The sequence below is a fragment of the Chelonoidis abingdonii genome, chromosome 6, assembly GCF_003597395.2.
Source record: "Chelonoidis abingdonii isolate Lonesome George chromosome 6, CheloAbing_2.0, whole genome shotgun sequence".
In the NCBI taxonomy this organism is placed as follows: domain Eukaryota; kingdom Metazoa; phylum Chordata; order Testudines; family Testudinidae; genus Chelonoidis; species Chelonoidis abingdonii.
This window is the reverse complement of record NC_133774.1, coordinates 101,627,442-101,639,535: the sequence shown is the minus strand read 5'-3', so window position 1 is coordinate 101,639,535 and position 12,094 is coordinate 101,627,442. Positions and strand designations below refer to the sequence as shown.

Below are 12,094 nucleotides of genomic sequence, written 5' to 3'. Positions count from 1 at the left end.
GATTTAGTCATAGTATTTAGGTCAGGGGTGGGCAAACTTTTTGGCCCGAGGGCCGTATCTGGGTATGGAAATTGTAGGGTGGGCCATGAATGCTCACGAAATTGGGGGTTGGGTGCAGGATGGGGTGAGGGCTTTGTGATGGGTCCAGAAATGAGGAATTCAGTGGTGGGAGAGGGCTCCAGGCTGGAGCAGGCAGTTGGGGCGTGTGTGGAGGGGTGAGGGCTCTGGGGGTGTGTGTGGGCTCTGAGGTGGGGCTGGGGATGAGAGTTTGGGGTGCAGGAGGGTGCTCTGGGCTGAGATCAAGGGGTTTGGAGGGTGGGTGGGGGATATGGGCTGGGGCAGGGTATTGGGGTGTGGGAGGGGGTCACAAGTGCAGGCTCCAGGCAGTGCTTACTCAAGCAGCTCCCAGAAGCAGCGGCATGTCCCCCCTTCACCTCCTGCACTGAGGTGCAACCAGGAAGCTGCAGGCTGCCCTGTCCACAGACGCCACCCCTGCAGCTCCCATTGGCTGTGGTTCCCAGCCAATGAGAGCTGCGAGGGCGGCACTTGGAGCGGAGGCAGAGTGCCAAGCCCCTTGGCTGCCCCTACTTGTAGGAGCCAGAGGGGTGTCGTGCCACTGCTTCTGGGAGCCGCATGAAGCCACAGCATGCAAGGAGCAGGGCAAGTCCCCGATCCCGCTCCCCAACTGGAGTGCCGGAGTGGGGCAAACACCAGACCCTGCTCCCTGGCAGGACCTTGAGGGCCAGATTAAAATGTCTGAAGGACTGGATGTCGTCCCTGGCCGTAGTTTGCCCACCTCTGGTTTAGGTGATGGCCACCATCTTGGCTGATACACCAAGGAATGAATGGGGAACCTCCAGAACTAAAAGCATGAGCTACTACATCTTGAGCTGAAGAGCCAAGGCACTGTAATTGAGAGCTGTAACAACTCATATCCTCTGTGAATTGACACAGAGCAGGAGCTGTAACACATGGAAGCTACAGTGGCTTCCATATAGTTTCTTAGTGAGCAGCACACATCTCTGTAATTTCTTCTGTCATCAGCAGTAACAAAAACAACACTGAAAACAAGGCCTCACAGTAATGTAAAACTCTGGAGTATTTTTAAAATGTAAGCCCCCATTCTTGAAGCCTAATGCAGCTCTTAATAGTTACTTTAAATGTGACAATCAGCAAATAACCACATGGCATAGCTCACTTCATTGACATAGCAAATGATTCGGAACTGGGTCTCTATGGCTGGTGTTACAATGACTGAAGAAAACGAGTATTTTCCCTTTTATCCCTCTTCCTTACCATCTGCTGGCTTATGGGGGACAGATCCTGTGAAGTGCTGAATGCCCTTGGCAGCTAAGGCATTAGCCAGCACCTCATCGGAGGCACTCAGTTACACACAGATCAGACTCAGTCACAGCATAGCTCTGAAACTTACTTAGAATGTGAGTTTAATGGGGCAGGGACCGTCTTTGTTCTGTACTTGTACAGTGCCTAGCACAATGGGACCTGGGTCTATGGGGCTCCTAGGCTCTACCACAATGCAAATAGTTAAATAATAATAATAATTATTATTAATAATGACACAGCCTTGAAGGAAACTGCTCAGTAATACTGCTAGGATAATTGAGGTGGATAGAACAACTGGGAAAATATAAAACAAAAAAGAAAATGTGAATTAAATCTGTCACCTCTGGAATCCTTTGGAAGTGGGGTAAGGAAATGCCTGTTCTAATGCCCAGCACCCATTCCCACACATCTCAACTATCCACCATTATAGGGGTCATCTCTCATTTGATACCCTCTGTTTTGCACATACTCAGGCCCTGATTGTAGTCTAACTTAATCCTGTTTTACAAGGATGGAATTCCATTCATTTCAGAGAAGCATTTGAAGCCATGTCTTCTCTACCAAGAGGGGAATAAAAGTGACTTTTGAATTCTGCAACATCAAAGACTGTTTGCTCTGCTTTTCTCCTTTGGGTTTTCGAGTCCATTATTATGTAAATATTTCCTAGAGAAGATGCTTGTGTATAGATAGTACCTCTGAGACTTTGTATTCTCCAGCAAAGCATTCAGAGTAGCAGATTCCACCTGCTAGATGATAACTCCACACACAGGATGTACAGCTGAGAGCTCCCTTCCCTTTAAAGGAAAATAAAGCAACAGTTAAATATTGGAATATGAAAAGTTATCATCTTCCTTTGGAAACTATGCTAATCTGCTCCCACCAATGGCACAGGGCACTTGTTGTCATCAAATATCAGTACTGAACATGCCTAACATTAAGATGTCTGTTTGAAAAGTGCCTGAGCCATCAATTAAGAGAAAAAAAACCTTGTGCTATTAGAATTTTGGGTGCTCGAAAATATTTTCAATGTATATTTTAAAGTTAATTAAATGGTAAAAGATTACTGAGAGAGACAAGCGGTGTGTGTGTGCGAAGGTCTATGTTTTATTGACGAAGAGCTCTGTGTAACTCGAAAGCTTGTCTCTTTCACCAACAGAGAAGTTGGTCCAGTAACAGATACTACCTCACTTATCTTGTCTCTCTCATATCCTGGGACTGACATGGCTATAACAACACCTCAAAAAAATATTACCGGATATGGCAAAAAGAGCGTGAGCCATTTTCCTATTAGTGATTCAGATGATTTGATGGATGTTATAAAGTTTTGCTTCCTTTGACAAGCACTAACAGAACACTTTGTGTGCTTGGTTTGTACCACAGACAGTTTCATAGGCAAATACAAAGGTTACGTGTACATCTTGTGTGGCATATTGAAGTGGATGGTTTGACAAGATTAACGTGAAAATGGGGCTGTCCAATCAGACTTCAAACCATTCCCCTCGCCCCCATTTCCATGGCCGTGTGAGAAAAGAAGAAAATAGAAATAGAAGAAGTGGATAAAGGAGTGAAATTAGTAGCATTGTCTCAACTAGTAAGGGCTAAATTGTCACTTGGCCTAACATGGCCATACAGCCCCCTCTCCAGGTGCTGCTGGATTAGGGTTCCATGTGCAAGAAAGGGGCTGTGCTGTTGCTCCAGCTCAATAAGTGTGTGAATCGAGGAGAAAGTAGGGAGGGATCTGGGTAGAGCCATGGCTCTTCCCTCTCAAAGTGCCAATCAACAGAGCTTCACAGTTTTCCAGGCTGGAATAAATTATTTCCCCCCTCTAGCAAGTGGGGAGCAGGAGAAGAACCATTATTCTCCAACCATAGTTCCTCCCCAGTGCTGCTGGGGCAGCACCGCAATGTGACAACAGTTACTCACAGGACATATACTTTTTGTTTAGGAGGATTATTATTAACCAGTGGGCTCGCTCATATTCAATCTCTCCGGTTTTGTAACTATGGTGGAAAATGTGCCCAGTAGTATTAATGGCAAAACAAACATAAAATAATATGTAGGAGGAAGATTGTAAATTATAACAATATTTCTGATTCCAAATCCAAGCAAAAAATATTTCTGTTGATTGCAATAATTTGCCTGTACAACTATATTTTAATAGATATCAAATGGGATGTTTCATTCTAGGATTGCTTTCACTTATTGTTATGTTGCAATTAACCATCTGCTTTCTTCAATGCAACCCTTTATATAGTACATTCTGAGCTACAGAATAGCACCTGGTAGCCATCATTTGATGCCATTCAGAGAAACAAGGAAACTGTCTTAAGTCCAAGGAGAATAATGCTGCCCAGCTCAAAATTGGATACAGGATAATTTTTTTTTGAAAATAAATAAATAAGCACTAGGTTGGAATAGAATGGCATTAGTACAAAATGGATGGTGCCTCAAGATGAACTTCAAAAAATATTTGACTGTATTTCAAAACACATTTTGTCCTACTTACTCTTGAACCCTAAACTCTGTGCTTCTTAGTTTGATTTATTTCATTCACTGTCGATTCTCTGCCCCTTCCTTTGAGAATCATTCATTTCTGAGAACTTGGAACCCAGATTCTGAAACCCTGACTCACACAGGGTAGTGCATTCAATGGGACTGTCACTAGTCACAAAGTAAGGCAGTACTCAATGTGAATAAGGGAACCAAAATTTAGCCCCTTGATTTCTTATCCCCTTACTGAGCTTGAGTAGTATCTCATTTTGGGAGTAGCCTCATTGATTTAAATGGGACTACAGTGGAGTAAATGCTGAGTCTAGCAATGAGCTTGTTTCACAGCACAATTATTAGTAGCCAACAGACTTCTAAAATCTGTCTAGTGATACTTTTGGCGAACCAAGTACCGAATCATTAGAAAACTGTTCAACTCTTATAAATGAATATGTTTGCATAACATGTAAGTTACCTACTGCACAGTGTTACCAAAAACCTGAGCAGAGAGAGTTGGAGAGAGAAGATGTAGATCAGGTTTTAAAGCTCTTGTGGCAGAGAAGCACATAGTGTAGGATCTTACCTTCACAGGAGCTGCAAGTAGGGTGGCATCTTTCACAGATGTTTGTATCACGATCCTCGTAATAATATTCAGGGCAAGAGAGGAGACATTCATTCTTAGAGCGAAGCAGGAAGAAATATGTATCACAGGACAGACAGTCTGTGAGCTGAGGTCCCAAACACTCTTTACAGCTCTTGTGGCATCTCTCGCACAATCCAGTGGAATAGTTTGCATAATATCTGAAAGACATTTTAGAAGAGGTGAAGGTATGAAAACGTTTACATGGTCAGAAAAGATCCATTCCTCTCAGCTATTGCAAAGATTTGATTCTTGATTACTCTTTTCTTTGCAAAACTGCACTCTTAATGGATGTAGAGTGTTCCCTTTAATGCACATGTGCCATTTGGCCTCTTGAGTTTAGCTAAAGAGCAGCACTTTCTAAAATAGTGGGGCAAATTCAGTCATGAAGTAAGCAGATGCACCTGTGGACTAGGACTCAGGAGATCTTGCTCCAGCATATTTCCTTGCTGGGGAAATCCTAAATTGTCCCTAGAGAGCAACCTTAATGTACAGAAATAACATGAAAAACTTTCATCTAAAAAAAAGCAGAATTGAAGGCTAAATGTTTAGCAAAGCTCTCTGTCCAATGTAGGTTTTAGCTATCCATCCTGGAGCCTTACCCAACTGTGCATACTTGTACACATCCCTTTCCTTGTTTGTACCAGCCCGATCTGCAGGTACGGCACTGCGTGTTGTGTTTTCCATAGCAAGTCTCACAGGTGCTGTGGCATGTGAAACATCGTCCCTCATCACTGTCAACATAATATCCATCAGGACACACTTCTACACAGGTTGTATCTGCAGAGGGAAAAATGCAGACCCAAGGATCACATACAACATCCTCTTCTCTCCACTGAGGCTAGATGACATATCCCATCTCAGATTCTATAGCAGAGCCAGAAAGGGAGTGCCCTGCTGTACTAATTATTATTACGCCTTTTAACTCTTATCCCTTCATTTGTCTGTCTCCATTTTCTCTGCCTAATATAGACTGTAAACTCTTCAGGGCAAGGACTGCATCTTTTTTTAATTCCTGAAAGATATCAAGAGATTATCATATATAATAATAATTAATAACCAACAGCATCTGCAATTTATATCGGAATATACAAAGGAAACAATAATCTTCAGGAAATTTTATCCCTCCATCTGCAGCGCCATTTATCTCTTGGTTTCCCTGCTTTTGATTTTAAATACCTAGCTCACAGTTTTGATGCATATTTGGTCACATCTATAGGATTTATTAGAATTTTGAGCCTTTATAACTCAAAGGCTTTAATCCCAGTGAATAATTGAGCAGCTTGGCTGCTGCTTTGTGTGATGGGAGAACACACTTGCAGTCCTGCCTAATGTACCACAAATATCACAATGTTTCATTGAGATTTCAGAGGGAAATCAGCAGAACCTAATTCTGGAATGTAATGCTAGCACTGAGTCAGTTAATCATATTGGCTTCAACCTACCCAATGTTAATTAGGGTGAAGGAGAACAATGACTAGTCACAGAGTGAAATAATCTTTCTTGTGTTGTATGTTTCAATACTCAGTTTACAGATAGGCAAGAGAAGATCTTTTCCTTACTAATACTATTTCTTTGATATTTTGTTTGCCACTTTCTGGACTATAGGTTGTCTGTCTAGCTATCTCAATCTAAGGGAGAAACAGTAATGAGGAAAATTATATTGTTCATTAGTAGAGGAAAGGGGCCTGAACCAAACCCTCAAATCTCTACCCTCATAAACTTGCAGGTTCAAAATCTGGATTAGCATCTGAACTTTCTAAAGCTCAAAGAATTGTGATTCAGTGTTCAAATTTGGTCCAGAGCTGGGAACTCGGCTTCAAGTCTGGATCTAGGATTGGGATCACAGGCTTTAGCTAATGCCCAACTCTATTACGTCTCAGTCATATTCTCACACTATGCTGACTACAAGCAAGAAAAATAAGTGATTAAAATGGTATTTCTCTGCAAAATTATTTATTTTTGCCTTCAGACAAATTCACTAAATAAATAAACAAATATCAGGATTTGATCTTACAATAATGTTTCTCTAGTTTTGATACAGTGAGTTTACTTCTCTGGAGGAAATCTGGCCTTTGATGAACTTTGTAAAAGTTCATTTTTGTTTGTTTTTTATGTGCACCTATTCACTAAATTCTAAATCCTGATGGACTTTCAGTAATCACCCAGTCCTTACTCAGGCAAACCAGTTTTCTGTTCTTTACTTCAAACATTAGTTTGCTTGAAATGCAGTCCAACAGAGAATGAGCCATTGATCTGGGGACAATTTTTCAGCAAGTCTCCTTAACCATGTCTCTATATTTGTGAGTATGTCTCTATTTCACACTCAGAACCTGCCAAGGCATTTGAACAAATCCACATTTGCATACGTACATGAGTTTTATGTGCGCAAAATAGATGCATTTGCAAAATATGCAAACAGGGCTAAAGAACCCAGATGGTTCTTAATGTGATTTTCAAGTCACCCACTTGTAATCAAAGCTGTAGGAACAGACTGTTGAAAGCAAGCAGAGAGTAGGTAACAGAAAAAGTTTTAGTTCTTTATTAGCCATAAAGTGTCATGATGGTTAGAAGTTCTGCTTTCGGCCTCAAAGTTTTTCAGGCCCAAACCTAAATATCTGCCCAAACTCCAGGGCTGCTCTCATATGGCCAAGAGATTTTCTTGACTAGCTCCAAAGAATCAACTGGCATGGTTGCATTGTGGCACAAACACCTGAAAGCTATTTGCTATACCAGACTTGCAATGTTCAGATTGGCTTCAGCCTGTTGAAATATGGATCCCATAACCAACCATCTTGACATTTCATGAAAAGGAGCAATGGAAGTGCAACTTGAAGCACCATGATTAATGGGGATCTGCATATGTCACATATCTTCAAAGGACAAGACAAAATAAAACCTGGCTGCAGGAGCAAGATACTTACTGAGAAGATGCCGATTTTTTGGACAGCTAAGACATTGATGTTCAGCAGGCCCCGTACAGCGAGAGCACCTCTTGTGACAAGGCTTACAGGTCTGAGTCTGCTCATCATGGTACTCAGTGAGAGAACAATGCTTGGATGTCACACAGTGACCCTGGCTGTTCAGCACCATGCCCTCTTTACAGGTAAGGCAGGCACTGGAAGAGGAGCAAATCTGACATGTCCTGTCACACTCTGAAATGTACAAACCGCAAGTATTTCACCACTTTTTTTTTCATTTCAGTTTCTTTTTAAGTAGTTTTAATTTGTCAAGTAGCTAACATAAACCCAGGGGCATATTTTCATTTGGGGAACTGGAGAAAGGTTTGTATGTTTGTTTAAATATTATTTCCTATCCCATTCTTTCTATAGCCTAACAGTTTGCATTCTTTATTGACTGCAACTACATACTGAGCAGTGGTTTTCCCTGAACCATCTCCAGTGATGCTTGGTCTTTTTCCTGGATGGTGACATATAATTTAGAAACCAGTAATGTGTATGAGTAGTTCTAATTATTACTTCCCATGTGCATTTCCTTGCACTTGTCAATAAATTTCATTTCCAACCATGTTGCCCGTTCACTGAACTTTGTTGGGTCCCTCTGGGCTTTCTTACAGTCTTCTCCTGTTTGACTAGACTAAGTAATGTTGTGTCATTGGCACATTTTGCCACCTTGCTGTTCTCCTCTCTTTCGGGATCAATGGTAAATGTATTAAATGGCACCTCCAAATCACTTTTAATACTATTCAACCCGTTCTACTTAAGACTGTTTCCATATTTTTTGGAAAAAAATAATACCTTGACAATCTTCAGTCTCTGTTTCATAGTAAGTCCCTTCTGGGCATTCTTCAAAACACTCGCCATTGTACAAAACAAAGGACCTGCTGGTACACTCATTACAGTCATCCGAGTCAGGCCCATCACATTCTTTGCAGTCCTCATGGCAAGGAGAACAACTCCTGGAGTCGGCATAAAAGCCAGAAGGGCAATCCGGCAGGCACTTCCCATTGTGCAAGAAAAACTGATCCATGCATACTAAGGAAAAAGAAAAGCGTCTGTCTAAGCAAAAGAACAGCTTATTTTCTTTTACTGATAAAACCAACAAAAACTGAATATAGCACCTGCTGCATTACATCTAGGGATGAACAAACTAGTTCAGAAAAACAATAAAAAACAAAAATTGTCCTAGAGCCTTTACTAAAATTCAGGCTATACCTAGACTGAACCTCTGCATGGAGATGGGCTTATGATGCAAAGTTACCTCTGAATTTAATTCCAAACTTCTCAAAAGTTCAGGGATATTTGAATCTGAACTTTTGTTCATCTCATTACTGAAATAGGGTCTGTCTAGAATATTTGCATCCAGATCTGAATTTCCCCAAAGGCTGGATGTGTTAGGATACGGAGTTATGGGCTGAGCTGATCTCTACTTTTGGGTTTATTTTAACCCTGTAGTTTAACCTTTTTGTCATTACCTTTCACTGTCACCCACTTTTACACTTCCAGATTGACAGATCGTTGTTCAGTTTTACCAGCCCTTGAAATTCACACACCCATTCAAACTTTGGGATGAGCAGCCCAACTAAATAGAATCCCCAAAACTTTTGTGGTTCACTCATCATTAATTGCATGAACACTCAGTGGGCTTGATTCTCCACTGATCTGTATCTTGTGTAGCCATTTGCACCTGCGTAATGTCAGTGTAAAATGCCACTAGTTTAGAAAGGTAGCATTCTGCATCCACCTTGTACAAATGTAAATGACTACCTGAGTTGCCAGGCAGTGGAAAGCCAGGACCTGAGGTCTATTACATGCTAAATCAGGGATGAAGTTAAGCCAGCAGGAATATCTTGAAACACAAAAAAGAGCAGAAAAAGGAATACTGAACATGTGTCATTCCTAGATCTATTTGGTCAAAAATCCTACCACGTGATACAGTGCTCATTAGCACCATCCTGAGTAGATTAACAATTAAATTAAAGTTACTTTTCTCATTTTTGTTAACTACAGAAGAACTATCTCTTTTAACAAATGTTTGCCAGCCTATATATTTCCAGCAAGGTCTTATATTAGCCAAGTGGATACATGCCACTGCTGATTCCCTGCAGTACCTTTGCATGCACTTTCATGAATGCATTCCTGACACATCTCAGGGCAGTGTTTACAGATCCCTTTGGTGGCAAAGTGCTTCTCAGAACAGGAGCTTTTACATTCCCATTGCTCCAGAAGCAAAGGACTTTCGCAGGACTGACATTTTGTGGCATTTCCTTCACACGTCTTGCAGGATCTGCTACACTTGATGCACGTACCAGTTTCAGCAAAATACCCCCTAGAGAGTCAGGACAAACAGAACAAATGGTAGGACAGAGCACATTTCTGGAACAGTTTGATGGCACAGTTTGTTGCAGATATAGAGGAATAAAAATGTATTGGGTGACTCAGGAGCTTCATAATGGGCAAATTTCACAAAGAGCTGTTATGTGCCATACATCTCATACAAGATATTTTGCTCACTGCGCCGCATCATCCCGTAGCAGCACTAAAATCGCCAGCATCCAGAAGGCTGCATGGTATTAGCAAAGTTTCCCATGAATTCTTTCCTTCTGCCTACCCAGGGTGTTACTGTGATACCCACTCTTGTTGTCCTCCTTTTGATTCCCAGGTGGGAGAGGCCCAGAATATGGAAGGAAGAAGCCATTGCCTGCAGCAGTGATATCAGTGGTACAGGAAAAGGAAGAGAGATATCATTCCAATGGTGGTAGGACAAGGAGAAAGAAGATACACCCCTGAGTAGTGGGAGGGATGGGGAGTAGGGAGGAGAAAGATCTCACCCCTAGCACCAGGAGGGACAAGCTGTTCCTGCACCAGTAGAAGGCACTACAATGGAAGGTCAACAACTCTGCAGAGCTGCAAGGGGGAGAAGAGGAAGGAGCTAGAAAAACATGATCACATCCAAAAGAAGTGTCACTCAAGAAGCTATAAACATTTTCCTGAGTGTATTCTGCTGTCAGGAGTGCATCACACTGATACCTGTGTTATACAGCCTGTGGGTAAGTGGTGAGGAGCCTTTCTGAGAAGCAGGTCTAACTCTCCTCTAATAACCAGATGGCAGCATGGATGTGTGTGATGCAATTTGTGGCTGAACTTCAACATAATCTGATCCTACAAAGATTGTGCCTTGGACTATGAAAGCAGAGCAACTTTAAGCAGACTGACATAGAGCAGCTGTGGGCAACCAGAGTCTTTCTAGGTTTGGAAGGATTAATCATAATAAAATATTTGCTAGGCTTGGCCTATATCTCATAGATGAAAGGAGATGGAAGCGCAGGCTGGAGGTACATTTCATTCTGTGTAATATCTTGAAAAGAAATATATGGAGTGAGGCCAATAAGCTGTTTGAGAGAATTACTAATTTAAAACTATGCAGTCATCTTCTAAAACTGAGGAAGGAACAAGCATAGAAAGCAGTGCCAGCAGGATATCTACTTTGCACTAACACATACACCCGGCAGCCTTCACAAAGAAGGGTGGTTTCCAGTGCTTTACTGGCATTTCACGGAATGCTTTAAAAGAGCAAGGGGCAGTATTTTCCGAAGAAAGCCAAGGAGGTCAATTAAGAGGAAAGCTGGAAAGAAGGAAACAGAAGAGAAGAGAGTCCACCTCCATCTTTCCTGTTTCTATCTTCTTCCTTTCTTTTCTCTTATCATCTCTCAATATCCTTCCAATCCCTTCTTCCTCCCTCTTCTTCTATCATGGGAGCTTATCCTGTCAAGATCAGCTTCTCACCTTGCTTTGCTGATTCACTCTTTCTAAACGCCTCTGTCACAAGAGAGCAGTGGATCAGTAAGATATGTAGAACACCTTCCCCGCACGCTACAGCACTTTCTTTGGTTCTAAAAGAGGAGATTTAGAACTGCATGAGAGCACCTGTGTTTCACTGTGATACCTTGCAAATGGGGGTAGGTGATAAATGTAATGTAAAATATCCTAGGGGCTGAAACTTGAGACTTAACTCGGGCTGACTTTGTTGTAGTAAGGCCAGTATCTGAAACCCTGTTCTGAATGGGTCTGGCAAGATACTCTGGAAGGCAGTAAAAAGTGTGTGTGTTGGGGGGATGCAGGAGGTATAGATGAACAAGGTGAATTAAATTGCATGATTCCATGGAAAAAATGTGGGAAATGGGTTCTGGAAATACACACAAGTTAGTGTAATAATGCTACAGCATTATTTTGTGATCAGTGGGTTATAGTTCATTTTTTGGATGGGTAGGCTGAAAGAACCCGCACTGGCCTAGATTCTGATCTCAGTTATATCTTTCTTGTCGTTATTCCAGATTCACTCTGGTGTATCTGAGCTCAGAATCTGTTCCTTTGATGATCTGATTTATTTAATACAGTTAGCAGGTGTGCAAATGGTGGTAGGAAAATACAGCTAATAAATTAGTGTAAATCACAGAGGAAGAAGATTGGATGTGTTTTCCCAAAAGAAAGAAGCTAAGTGGTGGCCACTAAGGACTGGATCCTACACAGCATAGAGTATTATGTATACATGCACTTGGTAACTAGCGATAAGCAGGATATAGAGTGCAGTGGAACCTGATCTGCTTTAGGGTCTTATCAGTGCCTATTGGAGTCAATGGGAACCTTTGTGCTGCATGACTGC

At 41.7% G+C, this 12,094-nt stretch overlaps 1 protein-coding gene across 1 annotated transcript in view; it reads right to left on the bottom strand.

Annotated features, from left to right (window-relative positions):
- Positions 1-12,094, bottom strand: part of PCSK5 (proprotein convertase subtilisin/kexin type 5) — a 297,459-nt gene that overhangs the window by 2,245 nt on the left and 283,120 nt on the right. Inside the window, exons 30-35 of the mRNA XM_032774960.2 lie at positions 9,543-9,760; positions 8,230-8,466; positions 7,396-7,626; positions 5,074-5,251; positions 4,415-4,632; positions 2,038-2,138 (exon numbers count right to left, since the gene is read on the bottom strand). Of these exons, the coding sequence (XP_032630851.1) occupies positions 2,038-2,138; positions 4,415-4,632; positions 5,074-5,251; positions 7,396-7,626; positions 8,230-8,466; positions 9,543-9,760 (1,183 nt within the window). The remainder of the gene's footprint in view (positions 1-2,037; positions 2,139-4,414; positions 4,633-5,073; positions 5,252-7,395; positions 7,627-8,229; positions 8,467-9,542; positions 9,761-12,094) is intronic.